This window comes from Sycon ciliatum, chromosome 4 (genome assembly GCF_964019385.1).
Source record: "Sycon ciliatum chromosome 4, ocSycCili1.1, whole genome shotgun sequence".
NCBI classification, from domain to species: Eukaryota; Metazoa; Porifera; class Calcarea; order Leucosolenida; family Sycettidae; genus Sycon; species Sycon ciliatum.
In genome coordinates, this window is record NC_088646.1 from 1324943 (window position 1) to 1341945 (window position 17003).

Sequence of the window (17003 nt, forward strand, 5' to 3'; positions counted from 1 at the left end):
GATAACGGCCATCCATACTATAATGCATGGCATGGATAACGGCCATCCATACTATAATGCATGGCATGGATAACGGTCATCCATACTATAATGCATGGCATGGATAACGGCCATCCATACTATAATGCATGGCATGGATAACGGTCATCCATACTATAATGCATGGCATGGATAACGGCCATCCATACTATAATGCATGGCATGGATAACGGCCATCCATACTATAATGCATGGCATGGATAACGGCCATCCATACTATAATGCATGGCATGGATAACGGCCATCCATACTATAATGCATGGCATGGATAACGGCCATCCATACTATAATGCATGGCATGGATAACGGTCATCCATACTATAATGCATGGCATGGATAACGGCCATCCATACTATAATGCATGGCATGGATAACGGGGAGGGGGGGGGGGGGGTCCATACTATAATTCCATAGTGGCATGCAATACTACTTCGAAGTAAAATCATGAAAATATGGAAATGGAGGTACACAATCAGTTCAAACAGGTGAATGATTACAAGCTGTTAATTGATTACTGCAATCCCTGTACCCAGCAATCCCTGTACCCAGCAATCCCTGTACCCAGCAATCCCTGTACTACCCAGCAATCCCTGTACTACCCAGCAATCCCTGTACCCAGCAATCCCTGTACCCAGCAACCCCTGTACCCAGCAACCCCTGTACCCAGCAATCCCTGTACCCAGCAATCCCTGTACCCAGCAATCCCTGTACCCAGCAATCCCTGTCCCAGCAATCCCTGTACCCAGCAATCCCTGTACCCAGCAATCCCTGGCTGTACCCAGCATGCAATCCCTGTACTACCCAGCAATCCCTGTACCCAGCAATCCCTGTACCCAGCAATCCCTGTACCCAGCAATCCCTGGCTGTACCCAGCAATCCCTGTACTACCCAGCAATCCCTGTACCCAGCAATCCCTGTACCCAGCAATCCCTGGCTGTACCCAGCAATCCCTGTACTACCCAGCAATCCCTGTACCCAGCAATCCCTGTACCCAGCAATCCCTGTACCCAGCAATCCCTGTACCCAGCAATCCCTGTACTACCCAGCAATCCCTGTACCCAGCAATCCCTGTACCCAGCAATCCCTGGCTGTACCCAGCAATCCCTGTACTACCCAGCAATCCCTGTACCCAGCAATCCCTGTACCCAGCAATCCCTGTACCCAGCAATCCCTGTACCCAGCAATCCCTGTACCCAGCAATCCCTGTACCCAGCAATCCCTGTACCCAGCAATCCCTGTACTACCCAGCAATCCCTGTACCCAGCAATCCCTGTACCCAGCAATCCCTGTACCCAGCAATCCCTGTACCCAGCAATCCCTGTACTACCCAGCAATCCCTGTACCCAGCAATCCCTGTACCCAGCAATCCCTGTGTACCCAGCAATCCCTGTACCCAGCAATCCCTGTACCCAGCAATCCCTGTACCCAGCAATCCCTGTACCCAGCAATCCCTGTACCCAGCAATCCCTGTACCCAGCAATCCCTGTACCCAGCAATCCCTGTACCCAGCAATCCCTGTACCCAGCAATCCCTGTACCCAGCAATCCCTGGCTGTACCCAGTGTACCCAGTGTACCCAGCAATCCCTGGCTGTACCCAGCAAAGAAAACAACAAGGACAGTTACATGTACATACCCTGACATTGCAGAGCAGGACCACTCCAGTTTCCCGAGGCCAGGCAGCGGATAATGAGCTCTGGTTCTCCATCAAATTGATAGCCACTGGCACACTCAAATGAGTACCTGCTGTTGAACACAATACCAGTGTCATTATTGGTTATGACGACGTTTGGCGGGATTTCTAACTTGCTACATTCAACGATACTGCAGTCGGTGACTGCTGGATGCCAGTGTGCAGAGTCACTGCGTGGATCACCGTCGCTGACACAGCTGTGAGACTGTTTCTCTCTTGGCAAATAGCCCGTGTTGCACTGCACCTCCAAGACCTGTCCCATATCAAACACCTTCACATCTGCGTTCTTCACTTCCGTTGACGTACAGACAATAGCTGCAGCAGGCAGACAGGCAGACAGGCAGGCAGACAGGCAGACAGGCATAGACCGGCATAAGTTACCAGGGAAACTGAGTATTGTGTGACATGGAGTAACCATGGTAATACAATGCATGAATGATCTGAACTGTGTAATGCACATGCTTGACAATTCCGGCACTGGCTTGAGGGGAAGATGCTTGACAATTCCGGCACTGGCTTGAGGGGAAGATGCTTGACAACTGGCGCTATAATTTCCCAGCATGTCCCTGGTGTAGCATGTCCCTGGTGTAGCATGTCCCTGGTGTAGCAAGTCCCTGGTGTAGCATGTCCCTGGTGAGCTGCTCTCCACGGGTCAATACAGTACACTGTGCTCGTGATGAGACGTACTTCGAAGTAAATCATGGAAATATAGAGAGACTCCCCGCTGCACCAGCACCAGCAGCATCACCAGCACCACCCCACCACCACCGCCACCAGCACCAGCACCAGCACCACCAGCACCAGCACCAACAGCACCACTACATTGTATCCCATACAGTCTGCACTCATCTTGCATGCACCACAACCACTAGAGTGAGGATGAGTGTGCTCGCGGCGTGCACAGTGAATATGGTGTACAAACGATGTGCGATTCAATTAGGACGCAATGTGTAGTGGCGGTGGCGGTGGTTGGGAGAGGAACTTCAAATCTATTGAATAGCCAAGAGCTCTGCTGCAACATCTATCATGGCAAGAAACCAACTATTGAGTGCAAGCAACTACCTCTAACATCCGTTCAGTACTTTATATACATGTATTGCCAATACAACACATTTACCGGTATCATGATCCTATGTATGCCGTACCGCAGTTATTTGAAAGTCAGCAATTTCAAGAAGAACAATCAATGACATCGGTACTGGAAGTTCAATCACCAACCCCGGGTATGCTGGCAAATAACACCGCTATATATCCGCACCACTGTATACAAGTATCGTACTCACGGGAACATTCCAGAGCAATGCCGTTCCACATCCCATCTGCTGAGCATTGCCTCTCGCTATCACCAGCGGATATGTAGTAGCCGGTAGCACATCTAAACTCCAGTGTTTCACCGTACGTTGTGGCTCCACCACTCAACACCAGCACTCCGGTCGTGTTGAGCACCAGCGGGCCGCAGTCTCGCACACGGCAGTGTGGCGCGGGCGATGACCAATTTCCGCTTGCCAGGCACACTATTGTGTTATTCCCATAAAGGATATAACCAGGACTACATGAGAATTTCAGGGCTGGAGATGTGTACGTGGACGTGTTGCCAGTGCGAGTACCAAACGCAGGCTCCGCTGGTAATGTCCCGCAGTTGACTGGCTGGCATGCTGGCTGCACACCAGACCAAGAGGCATTGGACCAGGTCTTGTTCGACAAACACGATATGTTTGTCAAGCCTGCCACCGTATGACCACGATCACACACAGCCGTAAGCTGATCCCCAAAGGTGTAGCTTATTGGACCAGCATACAAGCCATTGCTCAACAGTGGAGGCACACCGCAGCTGACCGGATTGCAGCGAGTGCTGTTGAAATCCACATCCCAATGGCCACTAGCCGGGCAGGTAGCATGACGCTGGCCTGACAATACATAGCCATCAACACATGCAATGCTGACATTGCTCAAGTAGGTCATGCCATGCACGCCAAATCGGAACTTGGAGCCTGCAGGGGCAGGGATCGAACCACAGCTGACAATCTGACATGTCGGTACAGAAGATGACCATTGGGCAGAGGACAAGCAAGCCAGTCTAGCATCACCAGACAGGTCATAGCCCGAGTCACAGGTGTAGTCCAACGCTGATTGGTATGTAAATACATTGCCGGTTCTTGTTCCGTTCACGGGAGTACCTGGATCTCGGCAATCCACTGGTTTGCATGTAGGAATAGAGGACGACCATGAGGCAGATGATAAGCAAGACAGCGTTGCATTGCCGGATATATTATGACCGATATCACAGGAGTACACCACTGTGGCAGGGTATGTGAACACGTCACCTGTCCTGGACCCGTTCAGAGGTGTACCTGGATCTTTGCAATCGACCGGTTCACATGTTGGGAGAGGAGACGACCACGCAGCAGTGTGAAGGCAAGACACTCTTGCGCTACCAGACAGATTGAAGCCACTGTTACAGGAATAGTCCACTGCTGAAGGATACGTTAACACATTCCCCATTCTTGAGCCATTCATCGGTGTTCCTGGGTCTTTGCAGTCAACTGGATCACACGTTGGTGCAGGAGACGACCACAATGCAGAGGAAAGGCAAGACAGTGTTCCATTGCCGGATATGTTATGACCAGTATCACAGGAGAACACTACTATGGCAGGGTACGTGAACAAGTCACCCGCCCTGGACCCATTCAGAGGTGTCCCTGGATCTTTGCAATTGACCGGTTCACAAGTTGGGAGAGGAGATGACCACGCGGCAGTGTGAAGGCAAGAAACTCTTGCGGTACCAGACAGATTGAAGCCACTGTTACAGGAATAGTCCACTGCTGAAGGATACATGAACACATTCCCCATTCTTGAGCCATTCATCGGTGTTCCTGGGTCTTTGCAGTCAACTGGATCACACGTTGGTGCAGCAGATGACCACAATGCAGAGGAAAGGCAAGACAGCGTTCCATTGCCGGATATGTTATGACCAGTATCACAGGAGTACACTAATGTGGCAGGGTACGTGAACACGTCACCCGTCCTGGACCCATTCAGAGGTGTACCTGGGTCTTTGCAATCGACCGGTTCACATGTCGGCTGAGAGGACGACCATGTTCCATCCGCCTCACAGATTGCCGTATTTTCCCCGATAAGGTAAAAGCCACTGTCGCAGGCGAATGTCAGTGCCTTCTGGAAAGTGAATGAAGTTCCGGATATTGATCCATTGCTCAGGGCTGGGAGCGCTCCACAGTCGATAGGCTCACATCGTGTAGCATTAGGGTCTGGAAGCCACAGCCCTGCGTGTGCACACTGTGTAATATTAGCACCACTCCTCAGCACATAGCCACTAGTGCAGGCAATCGTGGCTTCAGCAAACAGAGTCGTTTCACTAGCCACCGACAGGGATGATAGTCCGTTAGCAGGACTGGTCGGGTTTCCACAATCTACCAGCTCGCACACAGGGACAGGAGACGACCATGTAGCATCAGGGAGGCAAGTAGCTCGTCCACTACCAGACACAATCAAGCCAAAATCACAGGAATACTCCACGGCTGAAGGAAAGGTGAATATATCGCCCAGCCTTGTGCCATTGAGAGGAGTGCCCGGGTCTTGGCAATCGACTGCTTCACACGTGGAAACAGACGAAGACCATGCACCATCTGCCTGGCACACGGTCGAATTCTTCCCCAAGAGCTGAAACCCACTGTCACAGGTGAATACGAGTGTCTCACCAAAAGTATATTGGGTTCCCGCAATCGTTCCGTTGCTAAGCGATGGAAGTGCTCCGCAGATGGCAGGCTCGCACTTTGTAGCGTTGGGTTGGGGTGACCACATGGCTGATGTTTCACATTGTGTTAGATTGGCACCGTTTAGTGTATACCCTGTGTAACAGGTGATCGTGGCCGTGGAAAACAAAGTTGTCTGTGTGCCGCTGTCCAGGGATGTCAGACCATTAGCAGGGTTAACTGGTGCTTTACAATCGACGGGATCACAACGAGACGAGTTGTTTAGGTCGGGCATCCATGCGCCCAGCGCCGAGCATGTGGTTTCACCCATACCAACCAGAGTGTAACCATCCATGCAGCGGATGCGCCGTGTAGTATTGTAGGTAGTTGCTGCAGTCGGCATCTGCAGCTCTGCAAACTGCGGTACAGTGGGCTCATTGCAGTCGACAATCTGACAGAGGGAGCTGTTCAGGTCCGGTTGCCACTGTGTGTTGTTGCCACACCGTGCTTCAGACTCACCGGATAGAGTGTAGCCAGTGTCACAGCGTAGCTCTATTAGAGAGTCCTGTAACGTTGAACTATCGTTGAGCAGCACTAGACCACCGTGCAATGGTGTGTACGTGTAAGCACCACAGTCTGCCATGCACATCGGTGTCACCGAAGACCAGGCGGAACTGGACAAACACGTCAGCGACGTATCGCCCTGAAGAACATAGCCCGGGTTGCAAGAGTAGCGCACTACGCTCTCAAAGACGTGCGCCGTGCCGTTGATCTGCCCGTTGGCCAGTGAAGTCACGTGTGCACCGCTCTCATCCCGCGGCACACCACAGTTAACTCGACTGCACACGGGAACCGGTGTCCAGTCACCTGCAGCACTGCATTGAGTAGTGGCAGCGACGGTCTGGTTAAGCTCATAGCCCATGTCACATGTGATGGACACATTAGTCAGGGTGGCGTTGAGCTCCACTGATTGGAGTGGACCAACGCTAGTGCTTGCATGTGCCACAGTCAGAGCGCGGGGACAGTCGGCTGCAGATGTGACAACAGAACATAAGGGGAAAGGTGCTATATTAGTCCACAACATTCACACAGAAGCCACGGTACAGGCACATGCAAGAAAAGTGCACGGTCGGTACAAGCGCATACATAAAAAATGCACAGTAGGTACGTGCACAGGCATATACGTCACATGTAGGTATGCACTGTGCAGACATGGGCACCGAACCACATGAAACACATCTTCTGATAATAATTCTGGCTTTTTTCCATCATCATTGCAGTCAGAAAGAGCAAGACATGCCATTGCAAACACAATCATGCATATCATACACATTCGTACTGAGGCCAGCTGCCAACCAAACAGTATAATCAGGTACATGTAGATCTACAGTATACTGCACTGCACACTTGGGTGACACAGTGTGCAGTGCAGTGCAGTGCAGTGCAGTCGCAGTGTTGCACGCTACATGATATACCACGCAAATACGTTTCATAAGTCATTATTTTACAACTCCTGCACACAAGAATAGTCTCAGTAAGCAGGAGACTGACAGAGCTGAGCTGTACCCTGGACACTTGTCCTGTCTGATTGCAAGTCTCTTATCCAAGTAAGCCGGAGAGTGGGGGTTATAACTTATAACCCAGGGGTTCAATCTTGAAGGCTCTATCCACATCTGGTGTGATTGACTTACGGTAGCAGACCTGCCCAGGGCCGTTGGTACCACTGTCACATGTACACACCCAGTGTCCTGGGGTATTAGTGCAGGTAGCGTTGTCATGACAGTCATGGGTGCCATTCACACATTCATCAATATCTAGAGCAGGACAGCAGAGCACATCACATCACAAACCGTGTGTGCATCACAACACGCCACACACCAGCAAAGACACGATGGATGAAAACAACAGTTTTGCAAGTTCTCCCCAGAGGTCAAAACTTTTTTTAAAGTTTTTGCCTTAAAAGGCTACTGGCCAAGGAATGTCTACCTTGAAAATTCCTCAGTTGTGACCTACATCGCCTACTTTAGGACTGGAGGATGACCCTGCATTGGTTCGGTGGATATACTACAATTCTGTAGTTCTGCTCCAAGAGTATAGTGAAGGTGCTAACTCTCATCTGAGTTATTAGCCACCGTGGAATACCATACTCAGTCATGGCTCTGTGGAATACCATACTCAGTCATGGCTCCGAGTGTAGCGGTAAATCGATATACAATGTGTCGAGTGTGCAGCCGTGATGCGCTGATGCGGATCACATGTAGTATATGCTCTGCATGTCCTACCTGAGGAGTGAATTACTTAATATCACAATGCCGACGTGATATGCAACAATGCCGACGTGATATGCAACACTGTTGCGACTTCGCAACCCGGGCACTGGCCTGTGTGTGACTTCTCAACGACCCGGGCACCTCTGTGTGACTTGTCAATCATTGCCGGGACCTCTGTGTGACGTCTCTACTTGGGGCACCTCTGTGTGACTCAGGGAGTCGTAAAATACTACTCCCTGGTGTGATTCCAGTCTACCGTGGCATCACTGTCTCTCATGCAGCCCGCCTACCCATCACAGTTAGTACGTACAGACCACCCGGCCTTACTTAACAGTTCATGTAGCTGCAGTTTCTGCCAAAATGTGAACAGCACACCTAGACCAGTCTAAGTGGGAAAGGCAGGGCAGGGCAGCCTGCGGGGCAGGGTACTCCACAACCAGCTACAGGTCCATGTCATCACGTGTTGGTGTACACACATGAACATGTGATGCTAACGCCCGCTTGTTGCCTAGTGGGCACTCACCATTCCAGAGTGCCGGTGACTAGCGGCCCAAACACCTCAACAACGAGGGCGGCAAACAATGCCTGACATGAGCCTACTGCATGACGAAATGTCCTTACACACCATGTATACACTATAACACACACGGTACTGTGCTGCAACACCAGGGAGGAGCACGTAGGCCAACCGGGATGGGCTGGGTGCCCCATGGGAGAAACCGGTACCCGATATGCTGTGGATGAATTGTGCACACTCTGGGGACACGATAATGTGGTCCCCAGATTAGTGCACAAGCCACAAAGTACTCTAGTGGACACTTCAGGATAGCACAATGACCCTGGATAAGCCCCGGGGCATCCCCGGCTAGCCAAGATTACGTGTTGTTAACTTGCATTTCTTTTCTTTAGCCATTTCAGGGGGCATTCTAAAACAACTCGAGCATACAACTGGAAAAATGAAAGGAATATAAATGGTGGGAAATGAGATAGGATGGGTGTTCATTAAAAAAGGGAGCAGAGAAAAATGTGCTTGAATCGGTAAAACAATGCAACTCGATAAAGTAGGGCGAAAATGGAAGGCCACATTTAGATCGGCGATAACAAGTACAGTGGTATCAGTTCCTGAGGCAAGTATTTAGAAGAACTCTCCTCATCTTGAGCATTTCCGTTTGCAGAAAAAATGTTGCAGATTAAGTAGTTATCCGTCCGGTTCACTCAAGGACACAAATCAGTGATATAAGCTGTCAGAAGTATCAGAAGTCATTACTGTTCGGTTTGGGGTCAGAAGTTGGTCATGAGTGTATGTGTTGTGAGTCACAAACCAGTGGTGTCATGTCCATGGTTTGTCCTAGAGATTCATCAGCCAGTCCGGTACCCGGGTGTCAGTCACTCATTTAAGTACATGAGACGTAGCTTGATCAGCGGGGTAAGAGGTAGTTTGTCCAGCATCTCCTCGGTAAGGTCCGCTGGCAGGCGGGACCGCACTGACCGTAAACACATCTCCTGCAGCTTGTACTGCAGGTCATGCATGGCCTCCGAGAAACGATGCAGACCTTCTTGGTCGGCCACCTGTGCTGGCGTCATGCCCTGGCGATCCCGCACGCTCAGATCGGCGCCAGCATACACAAGTGCCACGGCGGATTGCAGTCGGTTCCAGCGAGCAAAGCGATGCAATGCTGTGCCGCCTGTGCTATCCTCGATGGTATTCAGCCGTGGCTTGTAGCGCAGTAGATAGCCAATTTCAATAGTTTCTCTGAGAGCCAAGTGTACAATGCTGAGGTTGTAGTGGTTAACAATACGGTTAGGGTCCCCGCCGGCCTTCAGCAGTTCAACCATGACATCGTTGTTGCCATAGTGAACAGATATAGATAGCAGTGTGTGTCCGACCGGTGGTGATGACTCATCGGGCTGTGAGGAGTACGGGCGGAAGTTCACGTCTAACGACTTCTTTGCTGATATGATGCGTATTGCGGGGGCATATCCAGTGAAGGCAGCCTCGTGGATACCATCCAGTAGATAGTCTGTTTCCTGACACGTATCGCTGAGCAGGGTAATCATCGAGTTACAGTGTTTACGCACCGCCATGGCCAGAGTGCTAATGCCGCTCGGGTCCTGCTGGCTGAGGTCCGCTCCGTGCTTGATGAGAAGCTGTGCAGCAGCGGTGCGACCATTCCGCACGGCATGATGCAATGCTGTCAAGTTGTCCCCATCTCTTTGGTGAACTTCACAGAAGTTACCATTGTCGTCCCCATCCCGGAGCACATCCTCCATCTGATCCACATAGCCCTGCTTAGCCAGATCATGCAAGCTGTGCACACGGAAGAATGAATTCACCGCCTCTTCCAGGTCAGCTAAGTCGCTGTAGTCGGTTTCCGGCTCGTCAACGTGTGGCTGACAAGACTCCTGGGATGGAGAGACATTGGTGGAAGGTGCAGACAGGTCGATGTGGGTGTACGCGTACGGAGAAGTCGATACCACACTGATAACATCCGTGTAGATGGTGTTGACGGGAAACAGGTTGACAATCTCCAAATGCCCCATCAAGTAGGCAGAGTAGCAGGCTGTGTGATTGCGTTCATCGGTCATTGTCAAGTCGACGTTCTTGCCACACTTGAGTAATGTCTCGACCACGTTGCCATACCCTCGGCCAATAGCACAATGTAGGTACGTACTGCCTATACCACGATAACAGCTGACACGATGGTTGACATCTGCACCCACCTCCAGCAATTCCTGGATTTGCGTGATATTCTGACTGTGTACTGAATACAGGAGAAGTCGCTCAAGGCGACTCGGGACACGAGACTGCCAGAAGCTGTTGTCCAGCAGCTCTTCAAACTCTAGTTCCTTCAGTCGTGTAGCCAAATTAGGATAGCGTGACGGCTCAACACAGGTGTACGTCTCAACACAGGTGTCCATTCCACTGCGGCCTCCCATATAGCGTTCCTATGGTGTCCAGTCGCAGACAGGGAGCAGAGAACACCAGGAACACCTATGCGGTCAGAGCTCAAACAGTGCAGGCAGAAAGCAGCTGGAACTGGAACAAGAGGATGACAACTGATGGTGTTTGGTGGAGATGAAGGCTGTCTGCTGGTCTGCTGGTCAAGCTCACACCCGGCGGTCTAGTTCGAATAATCCAGAAATTACTGCAGCCACAGGAGGTGTTGCTAGATGACAATAAGCCTGAATTGGAAAAAGTAGAGCTGTTATACAGCTTGGAAATGGGCTAATGCTGGCGAGCATACTCAGGTGAGAGTGTTTCACAGTTTAGCTTGGCTCTGAAATGTATCAACACGGGGCCGCAGTGGTTAGAAATCACTATTGCATGTATTGTAGCTGATAGCAGGAATGCGATAATCACAAACGCGGTGAAGGCATTGCAACGGAGCGCTCACCTACGGCGCCAGGTGGGATTTTAGCTACTTCCTACAGTGGTGAGCAGCAGGCCTCAGTGTCGGGTGAGCTCAGTGCTTCACACCTCAAACACATGGTACAGGCGCTAACTGGGTCGGTGTCAGCTCTACAACATGTCACGGCGTCCCTGCTGGTGATGGTAGTCATCTGGCTGTCCAAGGTGATACGTATCAGTCACAGCATCATGTAGTACACATGGCCAGGGATCGGAGCCAATGCCAGTGTGTTGGGAGCGGGTGTTAAAACCAGCCATCAAGGTAGGACGTTGACACACACAGAACCAAAGGTGACGATTTACAGCGGAATGGCAAACACACTGCTGCTGGCCTGATCTTCCGGATATGCCTCTAATAGATATGGTGTTTGCTACCAGTACAGTGCAAGTATAGTTAGAACCAACCGATGAGCAGCCTATCAAGAAGCTAATCTTGAAGTTTTCGCTCACATAGAGCTTGCCAACGCAACACAGTCAATACGAGGCTCTTGGCAAGATAGAATCCAGCAAGTACTTCTCTCGTTGCCTTCTCAGGCATTGGGTGACATCTCCGCACGTCATGTCGTCAGTGCTGTTACTACCCCCTTCTGTCCATGCTTCATATCACTCTAATATAGGCTTGCAGCACCACACTTACACCTCTCGTGCACACTACCACATTGTACTCTATGCTCTGCATCCAGTGCTTGTAGTGTGATAATAGACACCGTGGTTTCTTCCCGTATGATCTGTCTATTTCGAAGTGCCGTTATTTATTGACGGCTACTTTACACCACTGTCCTGCATTTAAGATGTCCACTCTCCGGGTTTCTTGTCTCATTTGCCTGCCCATTGAACTCCGTGTGAGTGCAATGGAAGTACATTTTAAAACACTTGTGCAATGCAACATGCTAATGGTTGAACCCGCTCACTGAGTTCCATGCAGCTGCTGATCCAGTGCACATTGCACCCTCCTGCTTAAGGCTAAGGCTCAACTATGCTGATTCATCATCAACCTTTCAGCTAGCAGGCATACACCAGTACCATGCCTGGTGGCAGCCTCATCTTGGGATGGGATGGATCAATGGACATGGACACCGATGGAGTAAGCAACTAAGCTAATGGTAATTAATTTAGCGCTTTTAAAGCTTGATAACGGGCACCGGATTTCTCTCTCGCTCTGTCTGTTTGTCTGTCTGCCTGTTTGATGTCTGTACTTCTATTAGGCAGAAGCTCTGCAGTTGTGAAGCGTCCATCTGTTTGCCTATCGCTCCGTCCCCATCTCTTGCATGGCCCGTGGATGTTACCGTAAGTGGGTAGAATAATAACTATTGATAAGCCCGTTGTACGATAAATCGGCATTGTGTGTGTGTGTGTGTGTGTGTGTGTGTGTGTGTGTGTGTGTGTGTGTGTGTGTGTGTGTGTGTGTGTGCGAACCTTACCTTCACAGACGGGTTCACTTCCAGACCATAGTAATGATGAGTTTCGAACAACACTCTCATTGTTCAGACCACCACCTCCTCCCAAGCAGGTTCTAACCAGATCACCGTCAACTCTATGATACCCTTTGACACACCAGTACAGGATATATACGCCTTTAGAGAAGGAGTCGGTCACTCCGTTTTGAAAGGTATTATTAGAGGTCCAGTTGGCGTTGGCAACCGCTAAGAAATGCTGTGCCGTGATGCAAGTGTCGCTGTTATCTGCACACATACACATACATTGAGTCATTGACACACACACACACACACACACACACACACACACACACACACACACACACACACACACACACACACACACACACACACACACACACACACAGTCACACACACACACATACCTCAGACCTCAGACATGCCCATCGCGGAAGTGATGATAGCGAACACTATGTTAGACATAGCAACTTGTGCTGGGATTACACCATTCGACAGCTTGCAAGGCTGATGAATTGACTGCCACTGATTTTAGCCTGGTATCCACCACACAGCTGATTGAAGTGGCTTTTTCTGGCCAGTGAATCCCTATTTTTCCTTTTTTTCACACACACACACACACACACACACACACACACACACACACACACACACACACACACACACACAAACATAAACACACACACACACACACACACACACACACACATTATGATACGAAATAGAGGTTGCGACTTCGGCGATGATTTTGTTTAGGAATGGGTTTGCTCCCACACTGGAGCTCGCGCTATTCCGCCGACGACTTGACACTTGACTGACTCACTGCTGCACACCCTGTGTGGATCAAGGCATCCGTAGGGACACCACCACCCTGTGTGGATCAAGGCATCCGTAGGGACACCACCACCCTGTGTGGATCAAGGCATCCGTAGGGACACCACCACCCTGTGTGGATCAAGGCATCCGTAGGGACACCACCACCCTGTGTGGATCAAGGCATCCGTAGGGACACCACCACCCTGTGTGGATCAAGGCATCCGTAGGGACACCACCACCCTGTGTGGATCAAGGCATCCGTAGGGACACCACCACCCTGTGTGGATCAAGGCATCCGTAGGGACACCACCACCCTGTGTGGATCAAGGCATCCGTAGGGACACCACCACCCTGTGTGGATCAAGGCATCCGTAGGGACACCACCACGCTCAGTTTCTTTTCTGGCGGCAGGTCGGTGGAACACTCTTCCTCCAAACTGTCGTCAGGCACAATCTGCTGGTACTTTTGCTCACCTCACAAAGATTCACCTAGGGTTCCCTGTAACAAGGCCATGCCTGTTGGGACTCCCCTAGTCAAATAATAAATACTACTACTACTACCACCCTGTGTGGATCAAGGCATCCGTAGGGACACCACCACCCTGTGTGGATCAAGGCATCCGTAGGGACACCACCACCCTGTGTGGATCAAGGCATCCGTAGGGACACCACCACCCTGTGTGGATCAAGGCGCAGATGCAGCTCCTAAAGCGGTGGGAGGTGAGTAGATCAGACCCACCACAAATACTTGCACATAGTAATGTACTAAATTTCACACTGCTCGGAGCCGATTGACTGGGCAGTGGCTCATAAACCCAGAGATACTCTCGAAAGGCAACTACTTAGTGGGACCATTGTTATTAGGCTAGGGCCTGTTTTGGACTTCCCACTCTAAATAAGGAATACAAACAAACAAACTGTCTTGAACCATACTCAGATTTACTTCGATGACCATTCAGAAGAATACCATCACAAGCAGAACTCTGGAAAAAACAACAACTGTGCCTTCGCTCCAATGAACTATATAGCAAGAGCGGCGGCCACATCTAACACCTTGCCTCTACACCAACACTTAGCACATACATGTAGATAAGAAGAGCGCGTGATGACGAATAAGGTGCTAAGTGCTAGCGTAGAAACAAGGCGCTAGACGTGGCGCGTACAGGCAACGATTTAGCAGAGCATGGAGAGGAAAACTGTTCAGCAACATTCAAAGAAGCAGAACAACGAGAACGAATAATACTTCAATTGAGGCTACCTCCGTAACAACTGGCATGGACATTTCTGACTTACCCATAGCTTCACCAAGGGTGTCGGATGTCGTTGCTGGGGCTGTTGTTGTGGGTGGTAGAGTTGTGGGTGGTAGAGTTGTGGGTGGTGGAGTTGCTGCAACAACACCAAGATGAAGAGAGTCAGCGTTCATGTCCCATGCATACTGTGCTACTGTTACATGTGTTAGTGGTCTCATGCCCCCCCCCCCCCCCGCCCCACCCCACTCCCCCCCCCCCGCCCCACCCCACTCCCCCCCCCCCGCCCCACCCCACTCCCCCCCCCCGCCCCACCCCACTCCCCCCCCCCCCGCCCCACCCCACTCCCCCCCCCCCGCCCCACCCCACTCCCCCCCCCCCCCCCACCCTCCCGGATAGTCAACAATGTATCCACGGCCAGTGCAGGTCCACCTAGCTAGGGTAGTAATCACGGTTACTCAATCAACATACAGTTCTGCTTGGAGATGTTGTACCGATGATAATTTCTTAGCAGCAGGGGCGTCGGACACGGTACGGTCACTACAGTATTGACCGTACCACTTTTCGCCCCAGACACCGCGTGAATCAATAAAATACACTCATCTGGGCTCTAAAATTTCCGAATTTTTTGGCTCAGCCACCCGTCCCACACGAGTAACTTGTACTTCGGATGGCTGACTGACGGTACCACACTAAAATACCTTCCGACGCCCCTGCTTAGTATTCCAACAACCCTTCCCCAGTTCGAACCGTCCAAAACGGCACCCGGTCAAGAAGTGCCTGTGAACCCCGACTTACGTATGAAGCCGCCGCCTGTGTCATTAGCAGCAGCCATCTTTGCCATGGCAACCAGTAGAAGCACAGCTGTTGCCCAGCCTGCGGATGGGGGACACACATGAAAACGTCACCCAAGAGGTGCATGTGTCAGTCATCACGAGTCGTCATGTACACAGGTATTGTAGACTGTACCGTTGATCCCCCCCCCCACACCGTGTCGCATCCCAGCTGGTTTTCCGGCAGGGGGCGGGAATTAGTTCAAGTCTGTAAAGTGCAGCACGATGTATAATAATTATAGCAGAAGATCAGACTTGGCACGCTGGATTGTGCATATTCTCATCCTGCACTGGCATGCACCAGCGTTTATTGTGTACAGTACACCATTACCACAATGGTCATGTACCCAATGCAACTGCATGACTGTATTGTTAGCTGACAATACAGTCATGTATATACGTAGATCTATGGTTCTGATCTTACCTTGCATGGTGAAATGTCGGGTAAGGAGCTTCATGCCAATCAGCAATCTTCGGTCACAGACAACCATGTTGATATCGGTTATCCTCGATTCAAATAGTCATGCAAACGAGCAGTAGCGCTAGCGGTTTCGGCGATGCCGATGGCCGACGACTTGAACAAGTGCGGGTGGCAAGCGTCACATCGCTCAGCGCCAGGTATTGCTTTGCGGCCCAGCTGATACACAATATTGATAGCAAATCAACAAGCAGCCTCCGATCCCGCCCGTTTCGTCGCCACGAACAGCAGCTTGCACTCATGCACCGGTACGCGGTGTTTGTCGAAATAAGTGGGTGGACAAGCTCTCAGACCTGTTCATCCAAGATCGATACGCATCAGCAGTCTTCGCGCGTCGAATAGTCAGACTAAAACATAAAGGAGGATGCGCAGTCACACAGCCCTTTTTCTCAAGTAAGTTGGTCAGTCTCCGAATCAACATCTACAAGCGCCCACAACTTTGAGGAGTTCGGATGAGCTAACTATTTACTTGCTGCACCTCTGAAATTTCGAATGAAAAGTTCCTGGCGGATCAGCATTCATTTCGCGACACTTCGCTAGGCCAGGATTGTAGACACGTCATGTCAGTGACAGTGGACGTTTTTTTTTGCTAAACCGCGCGCAACCCACACTCGTAGTACTCCACAGTCAAAATCCAGGACCAGTCGTTCGAACTTTTATTACTACTTACTTTACAAGAAGCGATCGAACTGAATGGGACTTCACCATGATTGTGTTGACGTGCTCGTGGGGCGGTGATCGTGAGCATCTGAGTCCGCCCTAGGCCCTCAGTATGTAATGCCTACATATGGCCTAGTGTATAGGCCCTCTGACACCGGGCCAAGTGACCCTGGCGTACGATCTTGCGGACCATGGCCATGGATAGACTTGGGCATGGACCGGACCATCGATGCATCTCCTCGGAGGATGAAGTATGTCATACGGCTATATATTAGTTATGACCTGCCTACGGGCCTGGGCTACACTCACTGACTCACTGAAGTATTAGTTAGTGGGTGGAAACATGGGCAGGTCCGACTGCTCGCGGATCAATCGCGGAGGCGTCATCATGGTCATAACCACACAGCAACACTTACGTGTGAATGATGATATGCGA

The 17003-nt window shown here is 50.8% G+C and overlaps 1 protein-coding gene across 1 annotated transcript; it reads right to left on the bottom strand.

Moving 5' to 3' along the window:
- Window positions 1-1644: 1644 nt before the first annotated feature.
- Window positions 1645-16505, bottom strand: LOC135813816 (sushi, von Willebrand factor type A, EGF and pentraxin domain-containing protein 1-like). Its single transcript, XM_065326828.1, has 7 exons — window positions 15854-16505; window positions 15395-15472; window positions 14643-14735; window positions 12541-12801; window positions 7132-7254; window positions 3014-6469; window positions 1645-2045 (listed from the first exon to the last, which is right to left on the bottom strand). The coding sequence occupies exons 1-7, from the start codon at window positions 15918-15920 to the stop codon at window positions 1660-1662; spliced, it is 4464 nt and encodes a 1487-aa protein (XP_065182900.1). The 5' UTR covers window positions 15921-16505; the 3' UTR covers window positions 1645-1659.
- Window positions 16506-17003: the final 498 nt, after the last annotated feature.

What these genes read in the sequence shown, in the direction of transcription:
- LOC135813816 (XM_065326828.1), bottom strand. Translation starts at nt 15,920, where the DNA reads ATGGTTGTCTGTGACCGAAGATTGCTGATTGGCATGAAGCTCCTTACC. An exon ending in CACAGGCGGCGGCTTCATAC is followed by an intron (nt 14,736 to 15,394) that starts GTAAGTCGGGGT and finishes GTGTTGTTGCAG; the next exon opens with CAACTCCACCACCCACAACT. An exon ending in CACCCTTGGTGAAGCTATGG is followed by an intron (nt 12,802 to 14,642) that starts GTAAGTCAGAAA and finishes GTATGTGTGCAG; the next exon opens with ATAACAGCGACACTTGCATC.